This window comes from Ipomoea triloba, chromosome 7 (assembly GCF_003576645.1).
Source record: "Ipomoea triloba cultivar NCNSP0323 chromosome 7, ASM357664v1".
NCBI lineage: Eukaryota > Viridiplantae > Streptophyta > Magnoliopsida > Solanales > Convolvulaceae > Ipomoea > Ipomoea triloba.
Window position 1 is genome coordinate 5,975,050 of NC_044922.1, and position 25,634 is coordinate 6,000,683.

The window sequence follows — 25,634 nt, forward strand, 5'->3', positions numbered from 1 at the left end:
TCTAAAGTCTAAACCAAACGCTAGTGTATATGAAACTCAAGTGTATATGAAATATTCATATATGTTAGAGAAAATATCAGTTTTAGTTCTTCAACTATAATACATGTATCAATTATGATCCTTGACTATTAAAAATTTCAAATTAGGTCTATGACTATTCAATTTGTATCACTTTTGGTCCTTGACTATTAACATTTTCAAATTAGGTGCATGACTATTCATTTTGTATCACATTTGGTCCTGCCATTAAATTTTCCGGCCAAATTTCCGGCGAAGTCATCAGGGGTGACCAGCGTTTTCTATTTTATTATTATTATTTTTTATTTTTAAGTTTTTTTTATTTAAAAGTTACGGAGTATTAAAATAATTTTTAAAATAAAAATTAAATAAATTAGTCGGTCACCGGTGACTTCGCCGGAAATTNTTTCTAAAATGTTTTTAAAACATATTTTCCCAAAATTTTTTATTAGTCCTTCGACGCAATCGTATAGCAGCCTCCCCGACACTAGCAAACCAAAGCCACCGGTCGTTTTTTAATTGTCATGGACTGATTTTAAAAATAAAATAAAATAAAATAAAAAGACTATTGTTTCTAGTATTTGTGGGATGGCATGAGAGCATCCCATTTTAATTTTTTTTATTTGGTTAAGTTGTTAAGGCTTTAATGGCTAGAAAAGTTCATTATTAGTACGTTGAGTCAGGAACGACAGCTGGAAATCATTGTATTTTCGACAAAAGATTGCAATGGGCAGAACAGTGGTCGGAATTTCCAACCACCTTTATTGGTGGTTGGAAATTTGTCGATTGAATTTTAAATTGGTGTTATTTTCCGACCAGTACGAAAGGTGGTCAGAAATACTTTTTTTTATATATATCTTCCCTGTGCATTTTCATATCATTATATTCTTCTTTGGTTTTTTTACCCCTTTCTAATGATTTTTTCATTGTTGCATGTATTTTTCACCAAATCATTCACATTTTAATGCACATTTTAATTTTTTTTATTTGATTCAGTTGTTAAGCTTTAATGGCTAAAAAAGTTCATTATTAATTAATACGTTGAGTACGTCAAGAACGTAACACTACTCTTATGGTAGCATTTATGTTTTTAACAAATCATCTGAAACTGCTAATCAAAACAGTCTTTTACCAAATATTATTTTTAGCATTTTGATAAAAATAAAAGACTAACATGATCAAAATATAGCAATATTTTATCAAATTGTCATTTACAAAACAAGCCCTTTATAGATAGGTATATATAAGTTGTGTTGATATTCATTTGGTTAATATATTTCTACTTTGAGTTGCATTTTAAAGTTGTATACATTTAAGCAATAATCAATTCCTATTTCAACTTAATTAGTATCAAACATCATACTTTTATTAAAACTTATTTCAATTTTTAAATTTTTTATTCCAACCATGTCTAAAGTCTAAACCAAACGCTAGTGTATATGAAACTCAAGTGTATATGAAATATTCATATATGTTAGAGAAAATATCAGTTTTAGTTCTTCAACTATAATACATGTATCAATTATGATCCTTGACTATTAAAAATTTCAAATTAGGTCTATGACTATTCAATTTGTATCACTTTTGGTCCTTGACTATTAACATTTTCAAATTAGGTGCATGACTATTCATTTTGTATCACATTTGGTCCTGCCATTAAATTTTCCGGCCAAATTTCCGGCGAAGTCATCAGGGGTGACCAGCGTTTTCTATTTTATTATTATTATTTTTTATTTTTAAGTTTTTTTTATTTAAAAGTTACGGAGTATTAAAATAATTTTTAAAATAAAAATTAAATAAATTAGTCGGTCACCGGTGACTTCGCCGATAAAAATTAAATAAATTAGTCGGTCACCGGTGACTTCGCCGGAAATTTGACCGGAAAATTTAACGGCAGGACCAAGTGTGATACAAAATGAATAGTCATGCACATAATTTAAAAATGTTAATAGTCAAGGACCAAATGTGATACAAATTGAATAGTCATGCACCTAATTTAAAAATTTTAATAGTCAAGGACCAAAATTGATACATATATTATAGTTGAGGGACTAAAAATGATATTTGCTCTATATGTTACTAGGGCTGTGCAACGGACGGTTCGGTTCGATTCGGACGGCCAGGAGCCTCATCCGATCGGATTTCGGATTGGTCATGTTCACATCCTATCCGATTTTATTTTGAACTAAACCCTATCGGTTTTTCATAATTTCGGTTTGAGTCGGTTCGGTCGGTTATCCGACCTATATTCGGATTGAGAATATATGCAAAAAAAAATGTGAAAACTGAAAACCAATTAAAAACTTTACTAAGATGTCTGATTCTAAGTTATAACTTAAAGTTATAACTTATAAGTTATAAGCTATAACTACAAATTATGACTTATTACAGACCAAAAGAGAAATTCGCAAAAATCATAGATACATCATACTTTGATACTTAATTACTTATTACAGACCAAAAGAGAATACATCATAGAAGCTTATAACAATTCAGAATTACAGATACAGCAAGTCAGCAACACTGCAACATTTACTCAGTTAGTGCACAGCCCCAGCAACAGTTAGTCCTACTCTTCTTCCTGTTAATTGTTACAACTTACAAGTTAGTGAAAAGTGAAAACTGAAAACAATTACAACACAATTGTATAATACTTGGAAGTTGGAATTTTGGCTCAGTAAGCATTGTTTCCTATCAATTTTGAATTAAGGGCAAATTGCTTCAATAAATATAGAGCAACATGCCAACTTAATCCTTCTTTTCAGATTATAGGTGGAAGCTTCATCATTGCCATTTGCCACATAAACTGATAAAAGGGACAAACAGAATAGAGTAACAGAGTTAAATAAGGCGGCAACTTACAAAAAGTTACCAAGCCTTACACTCTTACTGTCTTACAGAGTTACAGTTGCAGAGTACCATACTTACAGTGGACCAGTGCAATCAAGGATTCAACTCATTCAAGCCAGCAACTAATAACACATAGTTACCATGGCCTCAAAAAATACCAACTGAGATTAGATTTTAGAATGCAATTGAGTAAATTGACAATTAATTAGAATGGAGACACAAGTAATGATAAAGAATAACATTACTGGAATTGTAGCCAGTGTAGGATCAAAATTCCTTCCACTTCCACCATCAACTAACTCTGCAAAATAAGAAATGTAAATTATTAAATGCAAAATATGAATAAAAAACTGTACAACAACAAAAAGAAATTAAGTGTAAAACAATTACCTTTTTCAAACCTCTCCAGTTCTTCAAGATTTTCCTCAATACATAGAGGAGTATTGGGCAGTCTAAGCCAATCCTGCGTACACACCAAAGCTTCCACAATTTTTGGAGTTAATGAACTCCTAAAAGGATCCAATACTCTCCCAGATGTACTGAAGGCAGACTCAGAGGCAACAGTTGAGATTGGAATAGCTAGGACATCCCTAGCAAGCTTAGAAAGGATGGGAAACCTCACAGCATTTATCTTCCACCATCTCAGAATATCAAAGGAGTTTTCCTCCTCAACTATTGCCTCACTCAAGTAGATATCCAGTTCAGTTTTTTTCTTACCCCCAGATTCCAATCTTTGTTTTTTAATTTGGGACTTGAGTAAATGTTGTGGCCTTCCAACAGACACAGAACTGACAGAACTCACAGAAGAAGCACTACCAACAGCAGCAGACACAGAAGAACCAGAAGCAGAAGAAGTGGCAGGAACAGAATAATCATCAAATAACTCATTCAAACCAGCAAGCACTTTATCATAGTATGGTTTACCTTTCTCCTCACCATACATATGATTAATTTGAGTAGGCATATACTCTAATTTATCCCTGGGGTCTAGAATGTTAGCAAAGAAAATCATAAGATTCATCTTGTCTATATCACCCCAATACTTCTCAAATTTTGCTTTCATATGTCTCCCCATTAAGCTCACTGCCCCACCAGCTTCCACCATTCCAGTTAAAATACAATTCAAATCAGAAATCTCACTGAAAAATGTGGTAGCTGTCACATATAAAGATCCAGAAATTCTGATTGTCATATCATAAAAACATTTCAACAACTCCACCAAACTGCTCACAGACTCCCAGTCCATAAAATTAGGCACAAAATCACCCAAGTCAGATTTGAAAGAACTATCAGAGTCTTCACAAGATTCAAAGACTTTCTGATAAGTCAAAGCAGATTGTAACATCAAATATGTAGAGTTCCATCTGGTTGGAACATCTAGACACAAAGAAGACCTTTGCTCAATTCCTAACAAATCAGCCAAGTCCCTAAACTTCTTTAGCCTGGCAGGTGAATTCCTAACATATCTAACAACCTCTCTAACTTTTTTCACAGAACTATCACACTCCTTCAAGCCATCTTGAACAACCAAGTTAAGGATATGGGCAATGCATCTCATGTGAATATACTTAGCCTTCACAGTTGATGTACCCCAAGACATTATTTTTTTCTTAAGAAACCCCATAGCAGTGTCATTAGACGAGGCATTATCCACAGTAACACTAAAAACATTCCTAAGCCCCCACTCCAGCAAACATGTTTCTAGGGCTTTTGCAAGATACTCCCCTTTGTGAGAGGTAACAGGGACAAAGGCTATGATTTTTTTATGCAGCTTCCACTCTGAATCAATGAAATGGGCAGTCACAACCATGTAGTTAATCCTTTGGATTGATGTCCAAGAATCAGTGGTAATGCTAACCCTATGACTGGATTCCCTTAAAAAGGCCTTCAACTTCAGTCTCTCCTCTTCATAGACCACTAGGACGTCCCTACTTATAGTCCATCTAGATGGAACTATAAACCTAGGGCAAGCAACAGCAATGAACATCCTGAAACCTAAACCCTCAACAAATCTAAAAGGCAGTTCATCTATGATTATCATTTTAACCAAGGCCCTCCTAATTAAGTCTTGGTTAAATACCCAGCACCCAATTTCTCCCACTGTAGTTTCAGATGACTCAGGGGTATTAACTGCTTGAAAGGTTAACAGGGACTGCCTAGTATCCTTGGAGTGAGGGTTTTTCAAACAGGCAAGCATATGGGCTATTAAGGAAGATGTACCATGTCTCTTGGACTCACACTTGTACACTTTTGCACAATAAATACACTTTGCTTGTATAGTAATATTGTTACTGTCTTTTATTCTCTCATAATGATCCCATACTCTGGATCTGGACTCAACCTCTTTCCTCTTCTTCCCAGAAACTGCAGCAGGAGGTTGCTCATTCTGTTGATTATTAGCCTCAACAGTTTGGGCTTCCACCACTGTAGGTTCCACAATTGAAGAATTGGGTGGTTGACTACCAGGAGTACTGATATTATCCATCTAAAATATGGCTAAGTATCAGTACAGAGAGTATTGGGATTCAATCACAAAGAATAATGGACAGAGCCAGAGTGACAGACAGTCACTCAGTGTCTCAGTCAGCCATACAATTACACATAAAGTTCTAGAATCAGACACATTTTGTGTTATCATTTTCCAAGAACACAATTATTTTATTAGGAAATTTATTGAGAATACATTTAAGGGCATACATCCATAAACTTGACTAGAGTCTAGACTATATAGTACTAGACAAAGAAATCCAGATTCAGGGTTTCAATTTTCAAATTTCAATTTCAGATTGGGAGACTGTAGTATTAATATACAGCAATTGTTTCCCAATTCCTAGTCCATCATTATCTGGATTTCTATAAACAGGGCTTCCACTTGACCACCAGTATATGATAACTGATTAAGTTATCAAACTAGGGTTTGTAAATTGTTAAAATTCCAAATTCAACTAGGGTTTGAAAGAAACATGAAACGAGTCAGTGCTCCCACCAGAATATCACAGATTCACAGAATAATAGAATATCACAAAATCGCTAACAACTAACAAGTATGCGACGAGTCAGTGCTCCCACCAGACTATCACAGATTCACAGAATAATAGAATATCACAAAATCGCTAACAAGTATGCAAGATTGCAAGTAATGCAACGAGTCAGTGCTCCCACCAGAAATCCAGAATATCACATAATCGCTAACAGCCTAACAGATCAAACTATCAAAGTTATTAAACTAGGGTTTGAATACTTACTTCCTTTCTCACAAATACCCCGGAGAACAAGGGCTTCTAGCACAGATATCACCAGATGAAACAGCCAAACGGTCTCCGACAGGCACCAGTAGGGCGTCGGGCTTCCACCAGTCGAACTCGAACAGAACCACTCAACCAAGTCACCAACGGCCACCGGGTGGAACTGTGGAAGTCACCAACGAAGAACGAGAGAACTCAGAGTCTCAGACTCTTAGAGATTTAGAGAAGTCGAGAACGAGAACAGAGAGGGATCGCGATTCGCGACTGAGGTCTGAGAGAGTGAGAGAACTCAGAGAATGAGAGAAATGAGAGAAATCAGAGAGGTCTGAAAACCCTAGGATGAGTCGCGACTGCGCAAATGAGGAGTTACGGAAGCCTCAAACCCTATCTAAGGATATATATACTACGACACCAAACGACGTCGTATAATACATAGCATATCTAACCCTAGATTTGATCGGGTAATCGGACGGTTCGGATGCGTTTTTGGAGCCCCCAACCCGCAGCCACTTAACCGACGTCGTTTCAGACGATCGGTTCGGTTTTTAATGTTCGGGTTCGGCCCGGTTCGGCAGTTGCTATTCGGCCGGCGGTTCGGTCGGTTTTGTTGGTTTTTTCGGGTCTTGCTCAGCCCTATATGTTACAATAAAAGTGTTTTATGAAGTCAACTAATACAAGACTGTTAATGACATGTGAATATTATTAACTTAAATGTATATGAGACCGAGTACACCAGTAGTTATATTGTGGACTAATGTCTACCTTGTAAGGTGGACTTTGGTTTAAAAATTTTATCTTTTTAATTTATTATTATTTTTTGTACAAATAAAATTAAATGTATAAAAATATATTATTAAAAATTCTAATTAAAATCAACAAGTACATAAACTCATACTTTATGTACATAATTAATTTGGGCCATAAACATTACTCTTGTAAGTACATAAATTTATTATTGTAGGTATATAAATTCACTACTATAAGTATACAGATTCCTATTATTAGTGCAGTTTTATTTTTATATACTTGCAACATTGTTTTATGTACCTAAATTTTTTATGTACTTATAATATTATTTTTATGTCCTTGGGTCCATATATGATATAATTTTCCTGACCACACTTCTATGCTATTATGCAAAAGAAGTGATAAGAGTACCAATACAAAATGTTGGATTCTTGTAAAGAGTGAAAGATATAAATATATACTTTTTATACTAAATACATCCCAAGATGAGAGGAGTAATCATCAAGCTAGAGGTTTTCAGATGACTTCTCATTGGTGTGCTATGGTGACAACTCCATCACCTCCTTGGGTGGACATTTAGGGAGTTTTTGGTAAATAGTTGTTAGCTGATTGGATTCGTGGATTTAATTAGTTGATAGCATTAGCTGATTGTAAAAAGATGTTTTGGTAAATTTGTTGTTAACTAATAGTCTAATAGTTGATTACATGTAAAATGACCTTCTCAAAAAGATTATCAAAAAACTGTTTTGAGCAGCTTTTTGAATTTTAGCATTTTAGAGTAATAAACTGTTACAAAAAGCTAATTAATCAAATACTTTTATTAATTGTTTAACCAAGTCAAACAGTTAATAGTGATTAAATAAATCAAAATTAATTAATAAACTAACTATGCTACCAAACAATGCGATTATAATTTTCTTGAAAGAATATTTAATTTGGAGGAATTCTTGAAACAATTTGCCACCCCCAACATATTAAAATTGATAGCTAGCCGGTAGAGCAATGTATCTACATATATTAATTGAGCACTTGACCCCACTCAACTTTGAACAACTATACAATATTATTTATATTTATAACAACAAAATTGTAACATAAATAGGTATATATTTGTCACATTCAATAACTATAACTTAAAAAGAACTTACACTGTATATGATAAGTATTTTTCTCTACTTTAAAATTTAATAACAGTCTCTAAAGATATGATATAGATTACTCCCTATAGTAGTATTATATTTTTATTATAAAATTGGGTTCTCGAATAGTTTAATAGCGATTGGCTCAAACCAAGAAGACTAACAGATCGTTTCTTAATTGGGAGTTGAACTTCTAAGATAGTGGTTACTATACAAAAAATATTATCAAATTAACTAGGATTGTTTTTTTTTTAATCCACCATGTTTAGGTTATAATATTTGATCGAGTTGATCGACCCAATAATCTAAATATTAATAACTAATTTATTGTACAATGAAGGCCCAATAATCTTGCAACCTAGCCGAACTGTAATCTTAGAGCATCACCATCAGTGGTGATTTTAGGAGATAATGTCAGATAAATGTCAACATGGCATGAGAGAGGAGATGAGAGAGAGTGGGAGGGGAGCATATGCAAATGAAGAGTTTATTGCAAGACAATGGGCCCCACTGAGGCAAAGTAACAACCGTTCACGCACGGGTGAGCGCCACTTACTGCGCCCAGCAAGCGCGTGCACTGGGCGCGTCAGGCGCGCCTGACTTTCTGTATATTTTATTTTATTTTTTTAAAAAAATCATATTTGTTTTTTTTTCCCTCCCCTCTCGTTTTCTATTTCCTTATCACACTTACAAAAACTTCTCAAAAATCGCTAAATAACTTCATTAATAAGAATGCTCTTACAAAATACAATTGTTTGAGACACGAGTTCAACTATCATGAGCCTAGCATAGCGGAGATCAATGACCTAGTACAAGGTAGTGAAGCAGGAGCATAGCAAATAGTACCATGATCATGTATGTTCTTCCACCAATTCCTCTCTTATTGATCGAAGCTATAAGACAAATTATCTAAATGTATAAATAACTATTTTTACAATCAACAAGCGCTTAATTTCTCACAAATGTACCTTATAATTTCAAAATATGTGTACAATGATGCAACCAAAAAAAAAAAACTGATTATTGTTTTAAATCATTTTACTTCTTAAATACGATTAAGCTATATATTTAGCTTAACCACATGTACTAAATTCTAGTACTCCTAGGTACAAAACCTAGCACGCTATTCGGGCTAAAATGACTCCTTTTAAGATTAAATGTGACGCATGCATTTTCAGTAGTTGAGAACAAAATACAATCACCTTCAAACTTAATAATCAAAAATAGTAAAATACAATAATTCTGGAATTAAAATTATAATTAACTCTTTCTTTTTTTGCATGGTTGACATGGTTTGATTAGGGATTATCACAACATATCAAATGACATATTATACATCTCCTACCACAACAATTAGGCAGATGGCATTTCTTGTAGGCAGGTCCATCCATCTATTTGTCACCTTATTCTAACCTGTTTTTTCCTTTAAACATAGAAGCAATTGAAAAGATGGATTTGCATTTCTCTGTTTAATCAGCCACAGGCAGACTCTTTTAATTATCTCTACCAAGAAATGTGCATACTAACTATAAACCCAACCTAATGATAAAGACTAAGCAACCTATACCTATTCAAAAAAACCAATCAAGCAATCTATAATTATCTTATTTAATTAATTGCATTCAATTTGTTAATTATATCTTGTCTAGCTTGAAACGTATGACAAAGATGTGCATAATAACAACTTTGTTAATCTTTATAAATCAAGGTTGCGCAAATTAAAGAGGGTTAATACATCAAAATTGTGACACATATCAACACCCTTATTACCTTTATTACATAAAGCTGAACCAATTCACCATAAATAAAATTGAAAACTACTTCACACATTGCTGGTGCGATGCATACTCAAACCTAATCCTAGTTAAGTACATCCTTCACATTTTTGCACAAGAAGACCTTTTTCACACCAAACCTTATATGTGTGTGAAAAGTTTATCGTGTCAATCAAATGCTTTTTACAGCATGTACAAATCTAAAAAGATTTCGAATAACGATAATTTAGATTTTGTCCTTATTACTATCGAGACAATGTTCCTCACACTATACAATACAAACTCAAAATCTTACTCACTTTTGAGTTGTACTTGGTGTGAGAGACACTGATACACACACACACACACACCGAATTACTCTGCCAAACTAAAGGAATACACTGCAATTACTCCACAAATGCACTGCACTACCAAATTTATCAGGTTTGCATATTTTTTTCCGGTACTAGTCAGTATCGCCCCCACTGAGGCTCAAACCCATGATCTCCCATTTGGGAGAGTTACTTCATGCCGGTTGACCACAAGGTTTTTGGCCAGGTTTGCACATTCGGTTGTTAAAGATTGCATATTTAAGTGCCACCGTATTTTTTTTTTAAATCTAATCAGATGTGTCGAATTTTTACAGATGTAAGAGTGGTTCTTATTGGGTTCATCAATGCTTGAGGGTTCTAGTAAAAAAAAATGGTGTCAATTTCATAATTATTGTAAATTTTCAAATTCACAATATTTATAAAACGGACCTACTTATTTTCTCCTTATTTTTCAAAAACCTTCAACCGTTGATCTATTCAAATGACTGAACAAGTTAGACCGTCCTCACTTTTTATGTGAGAGTTTGTTATCAGTTCGTTCTTACATGAATCCCTATACATATATAATCCTAACTAAAAGTTATAGATAGATCTTGAGTTGGTAAGAGAGGAGGCCTCGTCACTAAAGAATTGTGTTCTATCTATCCATTCGGTACATTGGTGGATCTAAATTACATTTATTTTAAAGTGACTTAGTCTGTATTATTTATGAGTAATATGTGTTGTATTTTTTGTGTGAACATTTATTTTATGACCCATTGTATTGCAGTCCACGTTTTGTGTGTGCATTGGTCCCAAACGACACTTCAAACTACTCCAAATATAAAAATGGATACTTACAAACCGCAACCTTTGAATTCTGTCAACGGGCCATTGGACAAGGAAGTCCCACACTGCATTCATTTTCTTCAAAGTCAAGAATAATGGGAAAGTACCTATATAATATGTATATGTATATATAGAATATAGAATATAGTGATCACCAACTCAAAACACCCTATGAACCCATGTTTCTCATTGGAGGCCAACATTGGTCCATTTGCAAATAATCATGGTTCATGACTATACTCCCATTAGAAAAGTTGCCTCCATTTTGACCTAAAAAAGCCAAAGCTAGGGAAATAAAGTTGCTATAAGTTGTTTCCAATTGGGATTTGGGATTAGTCACTAACCACCTCAGTCCAAACCCAAGGAATGAAATTGAGAGTTTGGAAAGATGAATGAAAATGGAATGCAAGCTTTTACATGTGTGGTGCTTGTATGCAAATTATTATCATTGATGACTCCTTTTTGTCGGAAGACTTTAACTGTGTTAGTATTTTTAGGCTGCTCTTGTTTTTAATATATAACCCACCCAACAAAAAATTGTAGATTTAGACTACTAAAAGAGTTATTAAGCAAAGCCTAGATAAATATTTATTGGGAACTTGATGTTCTACAATGTTAGGATAATACTTCTTAGGAAACAATCACATCAGCTCTTTAGATTTCATATTAAATCATCAAGAATTAATAAATAAACTAAACCAAATGTACATATGAAACCATGATTTCATATCGACTTGACAAGAGATTGTGAAGCTTAAGGTCAAACATTCACTCTTAAGCTAGCTTTTGTGATGGAGTTAAGGTCTTAACTTGAATGTCGTATGGCAGAAGGACTACCTTAAGGCTTAAGGTAATCACTTTGGACGGCTTCACTCTGAAACTTAAAGTGTGGAGATGGTAACCCAACATACAAGCCCAGCATTGGATTAAGGATCCAGCAATCTCCCATTCGAGCTATACGTGTAACTTTGTAGTTGCACATTCTAAAATAACTATATGAACTCAATTTTGTTATGATTACTGGAAATATATATAAAACTATCTTTGAGTAAAGCTTTGCAAGGATTGATTCATAGCCAAGATCTTAAATTGAACAAATAAAACAAATTAGAACATTTCAATTTGATCATAGTAAAGCCCAATTTGGACTACTCAGCTCAATGGAAAACAAATATATTACTTTAATTTTGATAACCATAGCCTTCCCTCTAAGTTCCAAGTCTATAGTTCTCTTGAAATATAGAGTTTTCACTACTAACACCAAGCTATTGCATCTTCAATTAAGATTAGAAAAATCGTATTTCTATAACTGATATGATACCTTTGCACAGACATCTGGAAACAATAAAAATGTTAAACTATGTGTTCTTTAGTGATAGTTTACTGCCTCAACAAAGAGGCAACAGCTCATATCAAAACGGTACAATTATTTTAGTACAACTGAGGATCAAATGGTACAATTTATAGCTTATGTGATCATATATTCTATGAAACCATTTGTTCAGAAAGTTGAGAGCATCAAAACCATACCCAAAAAAAATGATGTCCAGAAATTGCTTGCTATTTTGTCAGCTGCCGGCAGCCTATTTTGTCAGCTGACGTGGCACAATTGTCAGTAGCCTAATCTTTCTGAGGTGGCACACTGGTGGTGACAGTTTGCTGATCTTGCTGATGTGGCACAGCGGGTTTTTCTTGCTGAGGTGGTGTAGCAGCAGGAAGTTTTTGTTGAGCTTGCTCGTTGCTTTCTTGTTGGGTTGGTACACAGGGCCTCCAAATTGTTTCATTCCCAACATCCATTAAAGCAATCCCTTTAACAGCCAAACCACTCCTAATCTGATCGCTTTTAGCGTATTCCTTTTCTTCCCTTGCTTTTGCTCTTTCGGCAATTGACTTCAAAATATCTTCTTCGGTCAACTCCGCTCTTATCAATGCTTTTTCTTTCAATTGCAGCAAAACCTGTGAAACGAAAGAAATCAGAATCCCATTATAAGGTGCCAGACGTTTAACTAGTACAAAAGCTCGGGTTGCACCTCAGAATAAGTTAAACCGGGTAGCAATCCAAGAACATCCAACACTGCCTTCATTTCTTTCTCCAACTCAGTAATGGAGATGATACCAGATACCAGTTGTTGCTTTTTCTGCTTCTGTAAAATTTGTATAGAAAACCCTCAGTAACAAGAAATTCACACAAAGAAGCAGCATAAATAAAAAAACCATTCAGAATAAACCTTCAGTGTGTTCAAAGAGCTATTCATGAATCTCAAGGCTTCTTGAAGGGCACCATTTAATATCGAAGGAGTGTGTAAATCATCAGAAAGTTTCGACTCAAACTCAGTATGCAGCTTCTTGATGCATTCTTGGGCAGCAGCACTTACACGGCCTCCTTTCATTTCAATACCATCTTGTAACTTTGAAACGGCTTCTTTACAATCTTGTAATGTCTAGATCACAAATTAAAAATCAAATGTCGAGGTAAAGGCAACATACAAACTGGGGATAGATAATACAGACCAACGAAAGTATATTTCTACCTGATATATATAGAACAGAGATTCTGATGCAATTTCTATCTGTGATATTGAATAATTGACCGGAGAACGGTAGTGTGTCCCCAACAAGAAATATCTCAACGAAAGGGGATGGTAGAGCTTGGTAACCTACAAAACGAGAATATACAGGCCACATGAACGGAAAGTATACCGATATACTAACACTAATATTATTACCAAAATTTACCTCACGAATGGTGAAGAAGTTTCCAAGTGATTTTGACATTTTCTCATCGTTTGCAGTGACAAATCCATTGTGTACCCAATAGTTCACTTTACTCTCAGAGCAAGCAGCACAGCTTTGGGCAATCTCATTTTCATGATGAGGAAAAATCAAATCCATACCACCACCGTGAATATCAAATGAGTGAGTCAAATAATGAGCACTCATAGCACTGCACTCTATATGCCATCCTGGCCTTCCAAGACCCCAGGGGCTTTCCCAACTTGGCTCGCCAGGCTTTGCAGCCTGAGAAGTGAAAATATTTTCAAAATCCAAATGCATATAAAATCAATAACAGTAAGTCAGTAACTACAGTTATTAATTCATAGAACCTGCTTACCTTCCACAAGGCAAAGTCAGCCGGATTTCTCTTTCTTGAATCAACAGCAACTCGCTCACCAGCTCGGTTATCTTCAAGTTTCCGTCCAGATAACTTACCATACTCTGGAAATTTATCAACAGAGAAATATACATCCCCTTCAACTGTGTAAGCACAACCATTGCTCATTATCTGCAAATGAGCTGAGCATTGAATCAAAGGAATTTTGAGGAGGAATACCAGGTATAAAGCTAAGAATTTAAGCTGCAATAAAAATATCTTTCATCATTCCTTGCTCCTACAATCCCCAACAAAATGTGAAAAGGCATGCAGAAAAGAAGTACATGAGAATATAAAGAGGGGGGGGGGGGGGAACTCATTCCCGGATTTGAAAGAACATAAGATAACATTCCTTAATTCTCAGCACCATTAATTTTATAAAAAAAATCCTTTCATATCTCAAAATACATGTTATCATGCACCTAATTAGCACTGCTCAAACCAACAACAAATACAATAACTTCAACATAGGCACAAGTTGAAAAGTGTGTAGAGTAGCTTCCAAAGGCTGCCCAATAGCTTTAATAGACCACAAAAGCAATTCAACAGGAAAAAGAAGCATATGAAAAGTAAGTTACTTGTGCTATCATTTCCTTTATTTGATCCATATGATCTGTAACGCGCGGCTGATGGGTGGGCATGAGGCACTGGAGATCAACCATATCACTAAGAAACTCTTGGCAAAACCGACCACTCAATGATACTGGATCCTCCCCAAGTTCATTTGCTCTTTTAATTATCTGAGAAAAATATATGTACATTTGGCATCACAACATTCAACACTGGAGACTTGAATAAGAAATAATTTAAGCTTTAGCAAATTGCAACACAGACTTAAATGTTGAAGGGCTTGTGAAAGAAAAATAGCAGGTTAAATTTAACCAAAGGCCAGAGCAGAGCCAATTCTTGTGGTTGGAAGTAGGGAATTAAATATGACTAATATAAAAACAGAATCTGATCTAAAAAGCAAAACTTCAAAGAAATGTTCCAGGAATCAAACATGAAACTAACAAATTTGAAATGGCTGATAGACATTTTAGTTTATGTTTCTATAAAACTATGACACAAGTTATATGATATACCACTGAACTCTATTTTCTCAATAAGCAATATAACTCAACTAAAAGCTATCTAAGTCACTAAGTGGTGATATTTGCAGACTCTGAGCAAGCCCAGTCCTCAAGAAGCTGCCATGTTTACTATGTTCCTCACTATTGTTTTTGTTCCAGACTCAGCTACATGCCTTGAAATTTTTAAATTTCTAGTTTTTGTTAATGCCCAGACAAACTCAGCTATATGCCTTCAAAATTTTGAGCATCTATTCACACCAATATAACTAATATTTTTAAATCACAACCCAATTACAACAAGTACAACTGGTTAGACTCAGAACTGTACACTCTTCTGGTTCATGTACTTGCAATTGACAAGAACCCAAATTGCCAGGAAATCAACCTAGATATAGGCAAGATAATCCACTCCACCTTACTCAAAATTACAAATGAGAATTAAATGCAGCTAGAGGATAACAGTGTTGGATGGCTTTGGAGAGACAACGCTATGCACAACCCTTGGGAATGAAGATGAATGCACCAAGGGCCAAGCTTAACACAAACAACCTCACAGCATCATAAGCACTCTAGGACTTGCCAATAACAATCTTCATCAAGAGCGGCAAAGCAAACAAAGCATAAGCAGCAAAGGGGATGTAGTAGAGCCCATAGTAATGACAAATACACCCAAAAATAAAGTATGAACACTTAGAAGTTAGAACACCAAATGGTTGTTGTTGTTTACACCCCCTTGTAGGATAAGTGAATAACAAAAGCCTTCCAAAAAATTTTATAAAAAAAAAAGCGCCAAGCTTGAAAACCCTCGAGAATAAATATGGTATACTGAAAATAAAGAAACAAATACGATTATACCAAAACACCCTGGAAAGAAGTTTGGCAACAAACCCAAAAAGCCTCCAAAGAAGGGCAAAACAACAATTGGGAAAAGTACATCAGAAGAAACATCATATAAATATATAAAGACACATAACTCTTAAGTAAGCACCTATTCATAGACAGACACAACACTATAGACACACACAACCCTTTGTTTTTCAACAATGATATTATAAAGTAAAACACAAGCGAAAGAAAACAAGGGAATTCTAAGAATATCCCTCCAGCAAGAATAAATTCCTACCAACGGCTAGTTCGAGCTATTTGTTTCAATTTCACTGGATGTTCTCTATTCTAAGAATGGTCCTTATTTATAATCTATTACCATATGTAAAATAAGGAAGGAGCATCAATTATTGATTACATAATCAATAAATTCCTTATTACATGATCCATAAAATAAGCAAGGAATATCAATTACAAATTACATAATCAGTAAATCCCTGAGTATATACTTCCTTGCATTTTTCCTTTTGAATGATGTGACTCATATCCTTCTTTGTATGGTCTGTATCAGTCATTTATAAACAAAATTATATTATAGCAATATACAAAAGCATCTAGTTGAGTCATTTCAATCCGATCGCATAGGTCTCAGGAGATACTAACATTAAAATTACTTTAGCATTGATGTATTGTGCATTCCAGATAACAGATACATGAAACTAACTCATAGAATTTTAAAAAGCTAGTATACAACCAAAACAACAAACTTTAGGGTGAAAAATATCTCACCTTGTCATCCACATCCGTAAAATTACGCACATAAACCACCTCATATCCCAAGTATCTTAGATATCTGTGAACATCCAGTACTAGAAATTCTTATCATATGGTTGAATAAAGAACAAAGCAGAATTAGAAATCATTAAATGCTTGAACTAAAGCATTCCAAACATGTAGCTCCAAGACATAAAGGCAAGTTCATCACAACAAATGGTTTGCAAAACATATACCACATTTATTTTTCCTCCAATGAGCGCTAATTGTAGAACAAGAAACATTCCTAGTTATTGGTTAGATTCAAACAACCTATAAAGATGATACTAATGCACTTCTGTTTACAATAAAAGAGTTTCACGTACAATAGAAATTAGAGGACAGCACTCAAAAATCTAAACTTCAAATGATCAAAAAATAAATTCATCAGAAGTCATAATCAATTCAAATAATCTTAGAAGCAACTGAAATTAAACTCATTTGCAATTTGCAAGCAACATTACCATATGCCAAAAGATAAAAACCTGAACTTATTCAAACAACCCTTAAAAGGAGATAATTAGGCACTTCAATTAGGAATATATAATAAGAGAGAGTTTCAAGTTCAATATAGAAAACACTCAGATATCAATCTATACTTAAAATTTAAAAATTATTATTAAAAAAAAAAAAACAGTTGTCACAAATCTCAATCAAGTCAATTACAGAATCTTAGAAGCAGCTGAAATTAAACTTCATTTGCCAAACCATAAAATCTGAACAAAGATGATCCAGTCCATAAAAGTTTGATGCAAGAAGCAAACTTGCATATAGGATAAACATTAACACAACATAAACTCCAAATTAAAATTCACTAAGAAGTATATCACATATTAGAAAAAGGAAATTGGACCTGTAGAGAATATCGAAAGCTACATAGGCTCGAGCGTGGCCAATGTGGCTGAAATCGTAGCTGGTGACGCCACAGATATACATTCCCACCTTACCATCCTCCTTCGGCTTGAAAACTTCCTTCAGCTTCGTCATGCTATTGTACAGGAACAGTTCCAGCCGTTTCTTCCCCATATTTGGAGTTTCTCCAATCAGCCAAATCAATTCAGCACCAACAAAACCCTAAGCCCTCTGCTGTGAAAACTGATGCCTTTAGTTTCGGGTATTCAATATTTGGGTTTAACCAGGTTCTTTCTCCGGAAATTGCAAAGAAGCCCCTGGTTATCTTTAAAATGTTGATACTAGCCCAGGTCTAGGTTTTGCTGGCCCACCCCGCCATGCCACGTCATAGTATAAACATTCAATATAAATCAATAAACATACAAATTATACAATATTAAAATATAATTTATACATATATACAGTATAAACAGACAAAATAGTATAACATACAAAATAAATGGCAGATTAGCAGAGGGGCGGCGGTCTGTTGAGCTCCGGTCGCTGGTTCACGGTGGACGGCGACGGCAGCGGCGGTCTAGTCGCTGATTCGCGGCGGTCTGCGGCGGTCTGTGGAGAGAAACCAAGGAGGAGAGAATAAACCGAGAGACTACTAGGCTAGGGTTATTTAGTTTTTAGACAGTTAGATTTTATATAATATATAATTCCTATAATACATATGAAATAGAATTAGAAATAATCAATCTCAAATGAAAGGTTATGGGTTCGAGTCTAATAAGTTTAATAATACTCAAAAAAGAAATAATTAATTTAATTATGTAAAAAATTTTTTATAAATTCATCTAAATATGTACATAATTAGATTTATATTAACCCTACAAACTTTTTTTTTTAAATTTGGTGTGCTATAAAAACATAATGACAAAATATATGGGATGTCCAACTGTATTATTATATATATTGTACAATTTAATATCTTTAATAGTTCCGATCGCTTCTTTCATTTTCTCGAGTTTGTTCGTTTAGCCGGCCAAATCAATTAAGTTGGCTGCTAATAAAACGACAAGCTCAGCAAAATGGAATTGTCGCTATACTTTTAAAGTTGATACTTTTATCTTCCGGACATTCAATAAAAATAAGATTAGTATTTAATCGGGTCGAGTGTTTATTTTCCTATAAAGTTCTTTTGGACATTCTGATTTTGTTCTATGGTCGGGCTTATACAGTGTTGAGGGCGGAAACCATATTAGCTTGTTATGGACTATACAATTGTTGGAAATACACAAGTAGAACTTTGTTCAAATCCTTGGTTTCACTAACCCAATACCCTTATGAATTCTTTAGTATTGAAATCCTATTAACTTTCCTTCTTCACTTAGCAGTATTGGGAAATTATTCTATATATTTAGTTGGTTGTTATATATATATATATATTTTTTAATACAACTGACCCTATTACATTATACTATCTATTCATTTATACTTCTTAATATGTTGAAGCACAAAAAGTCATCCTGTTATAGTTGGTTGTATACACTTAAGTACTAACTTTATGGTACAAATTTAGTGAAATATTATGTATACTTTTATTTTTAAATTGTTTTTACTTTTTAGTATTGAACATTTACATTGGAGAATAAATTTTCAGCGCGATAGATGCTAGGATGATTTTCTTATAAGATAAGAAGGGAAAATTAAGGTAAGCAAAATGAAGTTTGAGCTATGGGGCTGGAATCATGGGCCAAATAAAAATGGATAAAATGGTCTGTAATTGGTACTGGGCTTTTGGTTTCAGAATTTTAGGCTGTAAAATTATGGGCCTGAATACAAATCTTTGTAGAGGCGAAACTAATTTGGTTAAAAATTTTGAAAAATTATATCGTGAATTATCCATAGCAGGTATTCATGCGTGGAAATATATTGTGGAAATATATTGAAGGTACATTATTTGTGTACAATTATTTTGTAATATACCAAATAATAAATCTTCAATACACAAATAATGTACATTTAACAAAAGAACATTCAATGAATTAAAATGTCATCTTAGTATATATTAAAAATATACTTTAGTGATCTACCTTACAAGATGGCACATAACCATGGTATAATGATTGTCCATTTGATACCACTCAAAGAGAGGGAACGATAATTGAGCGTGAGATAAAAATTGAAAAATGTCTTCCGATTAACAATATTGGAAGATGTTTTTTGTCAAAGTGAGTCATTTTTCTTTTAATCAGTATGGATTTTTTTATTGACTTCATTTTCCATTGATAGCCAAACACTGAAAAATAAATAATATAAATCATGTGGAAGTCATTTTTTGAGTTTCTAAGCCTCTTATTTAATCAATTCAACAACCAATTAAAAAGGGTTACAAGCCTCCTTTTCATAATGTTAGGAAAGGGAAAAATATAATAAGAAATATTGTTGAAAATTCATCTCTAATTTAGAGTTTTAGACTAATAAAATAATTTCAAAATGCTAAATATGAAAAGTGAAATAAAGCTTAAAGGGATCAAAATTAGAATTAACTGGTGTGATTTTTCTTTCCATTTAAAACTATTTATATAAAATTAGAAAATTCAATCTTTTTTATACAAAGTATGTTGAACACCTATATTATTTAAGTTTATTTTTTTTTTTAAACATTCATAATTGAAGACCGAAATATACTTGTATTTAACGATATTTAAACTGATTTGTTGATAAAGGACCAAAAATGGTAATGCCACAATAATACTAGGACAAAAAGTAAATGCTCTAATAAAAAAGGACTAAAAGTGAATTGTCACCTATAAATCTAGGACAAAAAATGGAATTAACTCATAAATTATACATTAATTATGAAATTTAATTGATTATTTTCTTTTCTTCTCCCAAAACCTTACAGGGCTAACTCTAGGGATGGCAATGTGCCCCGTCCCTGTCGAGGACGGGGACGGGGATGGAAAAATTTTGCGGGGATCGGGGACATGGACGGGAAATTTTTGCAATTTCCCGCCGGGGACGGGAACGGGGACGGGGATACCCTGCCCCATCCCCGAAATTTAAAAAAAAAAAGTATATATATATATATACACACTAACATTATACTAATTAACTAATTTTATAATGTTAGATTGGAATATTTAGTATGTTAACAGTATACATTAAAATTATACTAACAGTATACTAATTCATTTTTTAACATTAATATACTGTTAATTAAGTAATGAACTATTTGAAATTAGTATACTGTTAAATTAGTATAATGTTAATTAGTATTCTGTTAATTAAGTAATGAACTAAATGAAATTACTATACAAACTATTTGAAGAACATTCTACATTTGGACTATTTTTAATTTGTATTTGTTATTTTTGGATTGGAATTTGAACTTTCGTAGTTTGTATTTTTAAAATTGTTATTTTTTATATATTTTTTTAAAAAATTGTACTAAAATAACACTTTGACTGGGAATTGACCGGGAATGGGGATTCCCCGTCCCCGTTAAATTCCCCGCGGGGACGGGGACGGGGTCGGGGTTGCGGGGACGGGGACGGGGACGGGGACGGGGATACCCCTCTCCGCCCCCGCCTCGCCCCGTTGCCATTCCTAATTAGATATTTGTTTACTGCGCACAAGAAACCCCTCACTTTGAGAGATAGTGTAGATGCTATTATTTTTAGCATTCTGATAGCATGACACGTGTGTTACAAAAAAATGGCATGACACGTGTAACACTTGGTCTAATTCTCCTTGGAACGGATTGTCATGACATTGGGTATTGTTTGTGTAACAAAAATGGTTAAAAATACATGAGTCATTAGAAGAGGGTCATGAAGGTTGTGCTGCATCTGGAACAGAACATAGTTCCAAAAACTCAAGGTCAAGTTCTTTCCAAGCGAATTTCTTTGATTTTTTTTTAATATTAATATACCCTTGCCACGTACAAACAACACAAACCTTTCAGTGAGATTCGAACTTTCACGCTATCACCTATTCACCTCCCGTCATAATCTTAAATAAAAACAAACCAACTATGCCTGGATTTTTTTTTCTTCAACTGATTGCTACGTGCTATGTATAAAAATGAATGTAATTGTAACTAATAAGATAATTATTATTCAAATTGAAGTAAATTAGTTTATCACTTTATTGTCATAACTAAAGTTTTACATACCGTGCGTTAGGGTTTCAAAAAATATTTTAAATACTTTTATACGTTGTTGCATAGTAGTAATTTTATATAAAATTACAAATTATAATGGAAATATTATAATGATGTATTAAAATAAAGTTATATCAATAATAAATGTAAAATTATAACTTAATAAAATTGTACTCATTTTATTTTACTAGATTTTAAAAATCTCATTGTGCACGACATTCATGATTGACCATTTGGAGAAATTGTTTCATTTGAAAAGGCCAAAAGAGTTTTAATTGGGAGGGTAAATAATGGTATTTATTTAAAATAATAAGGATAAAAAAAAAAGTTAAAAAGCTACTAGCTTATTTTTGAAAAGCTACCTAAAGTAACGTTTCAAAATAAGCTCTTATTTTAAGCTACTAACTTATTTTGACAACATTACTAAACAGAGCTTATAGCTTATTAGTAGCTTAAAATAAGCTATAAGCTCCTAAATAAGCTCTGCCAAACAGAGCCATAGACCATTTTAATTGTTTTATCAAGTCAAATTACTAAATGAATTTTGATAAACACAAATTTCAATTAGTGTTTTAAAACCAAAACGAATGTTATTAAAGCAATATTTTGACTTAGCTTGGTGTTTTGGATTTTTTTTTTATTACACAATTGAAAAGAAGTTAAAACAAAATGAGAATTAAAAACAACAAAAAATTAATTTCTCTCAATTTTTATGTTATTTCTTAATTCTCATTTTTTGAGAGGAAAATTGTGATATATTATCAGTTTCTCTCAATTTTTATAACCTAACAAAATTTTAATAATTTATCGTGATTGTTATTATAATCATTTAAGAGTGGCGATATTGTTACAATTTGGAAAATATAAATGTAATAAAATAAATTATTATATAAATACTAATGATGCTAGGTTAACAAAATATTAGAAAGAAAGAAAAGCTTTAAAAATACAAATATGAATGGACCTTTTTAGTAAAAGTTTTAATAAAAAGTTTGCGGATTTGATCACTTTAACCATTTTATCAAGTCAAGTCGCTAAAAAAAATTCAATGAACATCAATTTTCATTAGTATTTCAATCGAAAATGTTAACAATAAAAATACTACTTAGAGGCCAGAACAACATTTCGACTTGATGTTTTGGAAAACAAAATCTATTTCTTTTTCAAAATCTCCATATTATAAACATTAATAAGTTATTTAATTCTTAGGTAAAAAGTAATAATTAACTCAATAGTCTCACTAGATTGAGAAAATATATATGAACAGATATTACATTGTAACAAAGTCAATAGTATTAAAAAAAAAAACTCAATAGTCTCAAAAAATGAGATAATAAATCTCTTTCCAATTAAGAAAGAGATGTTTAGTACATGATTGACACTATTGACACTATGCAAATGAGAGCATGGAGCTCTCATTCTATCATTCTATAGAGGAATTCATGTTGTTTTAAAAGTAAAATTAGCAATGTGAGATATCACATAAGTATTTTGCTCTTTTCGAAAGCAATAAAACTGAGATAGATTACTGCAGAAGAGAAGCAACAAAGTCAGGAAGGACATAGTCCCAATACAACGAATATATGTATTTTACTTTTTTGAAAGCAATAAAACTGAGATAGTCAGATAGATTATTATTGCAGAAGAGAAGCAACAAAGTCAGGAGGGACATAGTCCCAATACAATGAACATATGTATTTTACTTTAATTTGTTCTTTTAACTTTTATAATTATATTAATAAATTTTAATATATAATAGTTGGAAACATATTAATATATAATTTTTAGAGCAAATACCAATTTTGGTCCCACGACTATTAGCAAAATGACAATTATAAGTTGAGATAATTTTCTTTTCTTTTACGCCCGCCAATAGAAATTAAAACAAAATGATTATCAAGAAAAAATATAAAAATTGAGAAAAAATGTAGGAACATAATAGGAGAAGAAAAATTAAAACTAATTTCTTCTCAAAAAAAAATTAAAACTTACTTATTAGATTATGAAAACTAGTAGCAATCTTTCAATTAATCCCTCTGTTTTACTGTGCGTACAAGAAGTCCAATCCACACACAACTCCTACTTGAAGAGCTCAACCTCAATGATGTTTGAGGTGGAGTTTAAACCCCCACCTTGTCACCTTCAATCGTTATTTGAGGTCAAATGATCAACCACTTTGATCTAAAATGTAATCATGGCTAAGACATGATTCCCTATTGTGATCCTTTACACATATTATATATTTACTTATTCTAAAACCTAATTTATGTATATAATTTAGGTTCTATAGGCACATAATTTTATAATACAAGACATAAATCCGTAAAATAAGACACAATATGTTGCGTGTTACACTACTAATTTATTAAAGGTACAAAACCTATACGCTTAAGGTACATAATTGCATAACATGAGACATAGAAACGCATAACACAAGACACATACACATGTTTTATATCTACTGTAGGTCATGTACAGAATCAATATTCTTAAGGTACAAAATTGCATAACACAAGACACAAAAATACATGTTATATTTACTTTATTTCAGGTACAGAATCCCTCCGCTTAAGGTACATAATTGTATGACATGAGACACAAAAACGCATAACACATGACATATACACATAATTTACCGTAAAAAATGAAAGATAGAACAAAAAATATGTACATGAATTGAACAAGAAACGGTCCGTCAAAATTAAAATTCAAAACGAATTCGTCAAAGACCTTGTGGTCTAGTGGCACCCGGTGTCCCGGTTAACACTCTCTTTGTGCTTCAGTAGGTTGAGAAAAGTAGCTATGAACAGATACTACATTGTAACAGGCTCAATAGTATTCAAAGAGAAGGAAGGGACCCAACAAAGTTGGCATTGCCCCATTGAGAACCTACTGAAACCCAACAAAGTCAACATTGCCCCATTGAGGGGCGAACCCATGACCTCCCACTTGAGAAAATCACTTCATGCCGCTTGACCACAAGGCCTTTGACAAAAAAAAAAAACGTACTCTATATATTTGAAGCAAAACTTGAGAAAAAAATTTAGTGTGCAATGCACAAAATATCCTTTAATCCATATATTAAATATATCCTCTATTGCACAAAATATCCTTTAATCAATATATGAAATATATCATCTTAAATTGTATATCTAGTAAAAAAGAACATATTTATGTAATAATATATATATATATATATATATATATATATATATATATATATATATATATATATATATTAGTTCGATTTCTGAATACTTGTACTTGTAAAGTTGCAATAACCTGACAAAATTTTTATTGTGATCCGATAAAAAATTTAAGAAAATCTTTACTTGATGTAGCGTAGGGTCGATTCAGATTTTCATCCAACCAACATAATCAAACCAACTAGTATTAAAAGGAGTACCAATCTTGGGAATTATTTAACTTGTATAGGTTTACTCTCTATTTGGACTTTGGAGTAGTTAACTAAAACACTAATTAAAAGTTTAGTCCACTATTAGATTTGCTAATTTTTAATACCACGTGTTAACACCATATAGGATTGAACACAAAAATACTGACTTAGCATTTACCCTTTAATTAACATGCATGCCCAACATTGCTAACAAGTTTAATCATTAAGAATATGTTTAACTCGTTAATTCATTAAAATTATTTGGTCAACACATTTACACGAACCAGTTAGGCCTTCCCCAATAGTTAAAACTTGGGTGTAGATTTTGAGGCGCTTTTGTAAGTATGATTAGGAAAGAGAAAATGAAGGGAGGAAAAAAAAAAAGAAAAACAAAAACAAAAAACAAAATAAAAACTGAAATAAAAAATTTAAAAAAAAAACATAACTTACGCGCCCG

General features: G+C 32.9%; 2 protein-coding genes across 2 annotated transcripts; both read right to left on the bottom strand.

Annotated features, from left to right (window-relative positions):
* Window positions 1–2,779: 2,779 nt before the first annotated feature.
* On the bottom strand, window positions 2,780–5,353 carry LOC116025521 (zinc finger BED domain-containing protein RICESLEEPER 2-like). The gene is made up of 3 exons (XM_031266759.1): window positions 3,259–5,353; window positions 3,114–3,169; window positions 2,780–2,824 (listed from the first exon to the last, which is right to left on the bottom strand). Exons 1-3 carry the CDS (start codon window positions 5,351–5,353, stop codon window positions 2,780–2,782), a joined length of 2,196 nt encoding a protein of 731 aa, XP_031122619.1.
* Window positions 5,354–12,193: 6,840 nt separating this feature from the next.
* On the bottom strand, window positions 12,194–18,256 carry LOC116025583 (cysteine--tRNA ligase 2, cytoplasmic-like). Its single transcript, XM_031266855.1, has 10 exons — window positions 18,117–18,256; window positions 17,626–17,986; window positions 16,749–16,812; window positions 14,643–14,804; window positions 14,026–14,196; window positions 13,650–13,931; window positions 13,445–13,570; window positions 13,142–13,354; window positions 12,944–13,057; window positions 12,194–12,869 (listed from the first exon to the last, which is right to left on the bottom strand). The coding sequence occupies exons 2-10, from the start codon at window positions 17,796–17,798 to the stop codon at window positions 12,534–12,536; spliced, it is 1,641 nt and encodes a 546-aa protein (XP_031122715.1). The 5' UTR covers window positions 17,799–17,986; window positions 18,117–18,256; the 3' UTR covers window positions 12,194–12,533.
* Between the last annotated feature and the right edge of the window lie 7,378 nt (window positions 18,257–25,634).

Bases quoted from the DNA above. Each gene is read 5' to 3' on its own strand.
- LOC116025583 (XM_031266855.1), bottom strand. From the start codon at position 17,798: ATGGGGAAGAAACGGCTGGAACTGTTCCTGTACAATAGCATGACGAAG. The intron at 16,813-17,625 runs GTCCAATTTCCT...GGATGTTCACAG, and splicing joins GCTTTCGATATTCTCTACAG to ATATCTAAGATACTTGGGAT. The intron at 12,870-12,943 runs GTGCAACCCGAG...TTCGTTTCACAG, and splicing joins CCGGTTTAACTTATTCTGAG to GTTTTGCTGCAATTGAAAGA.
- LOC116025521 (XM_031266759.1), bottom strand. From the start codon at position 5,353: ATGGATAATATCAGTACTCCTGGTAGTCAACCACCCAATTCTTCAATT. The intron at 3,170-3,258 runs GTAATTGTTTTA...CTTATTTTGCAG, and splicing joins ACTGGAGAGGTTTGAAAAAG to AGTTAGTTGATGGTGGAAGT. The intron at 2,825-3,113 runs GTAATGTTATTC...CCCTTTTATCAG, and splicing joins CTACACTGGCTACAATTCCA to TTTATGTGGCAAATGGCAAT.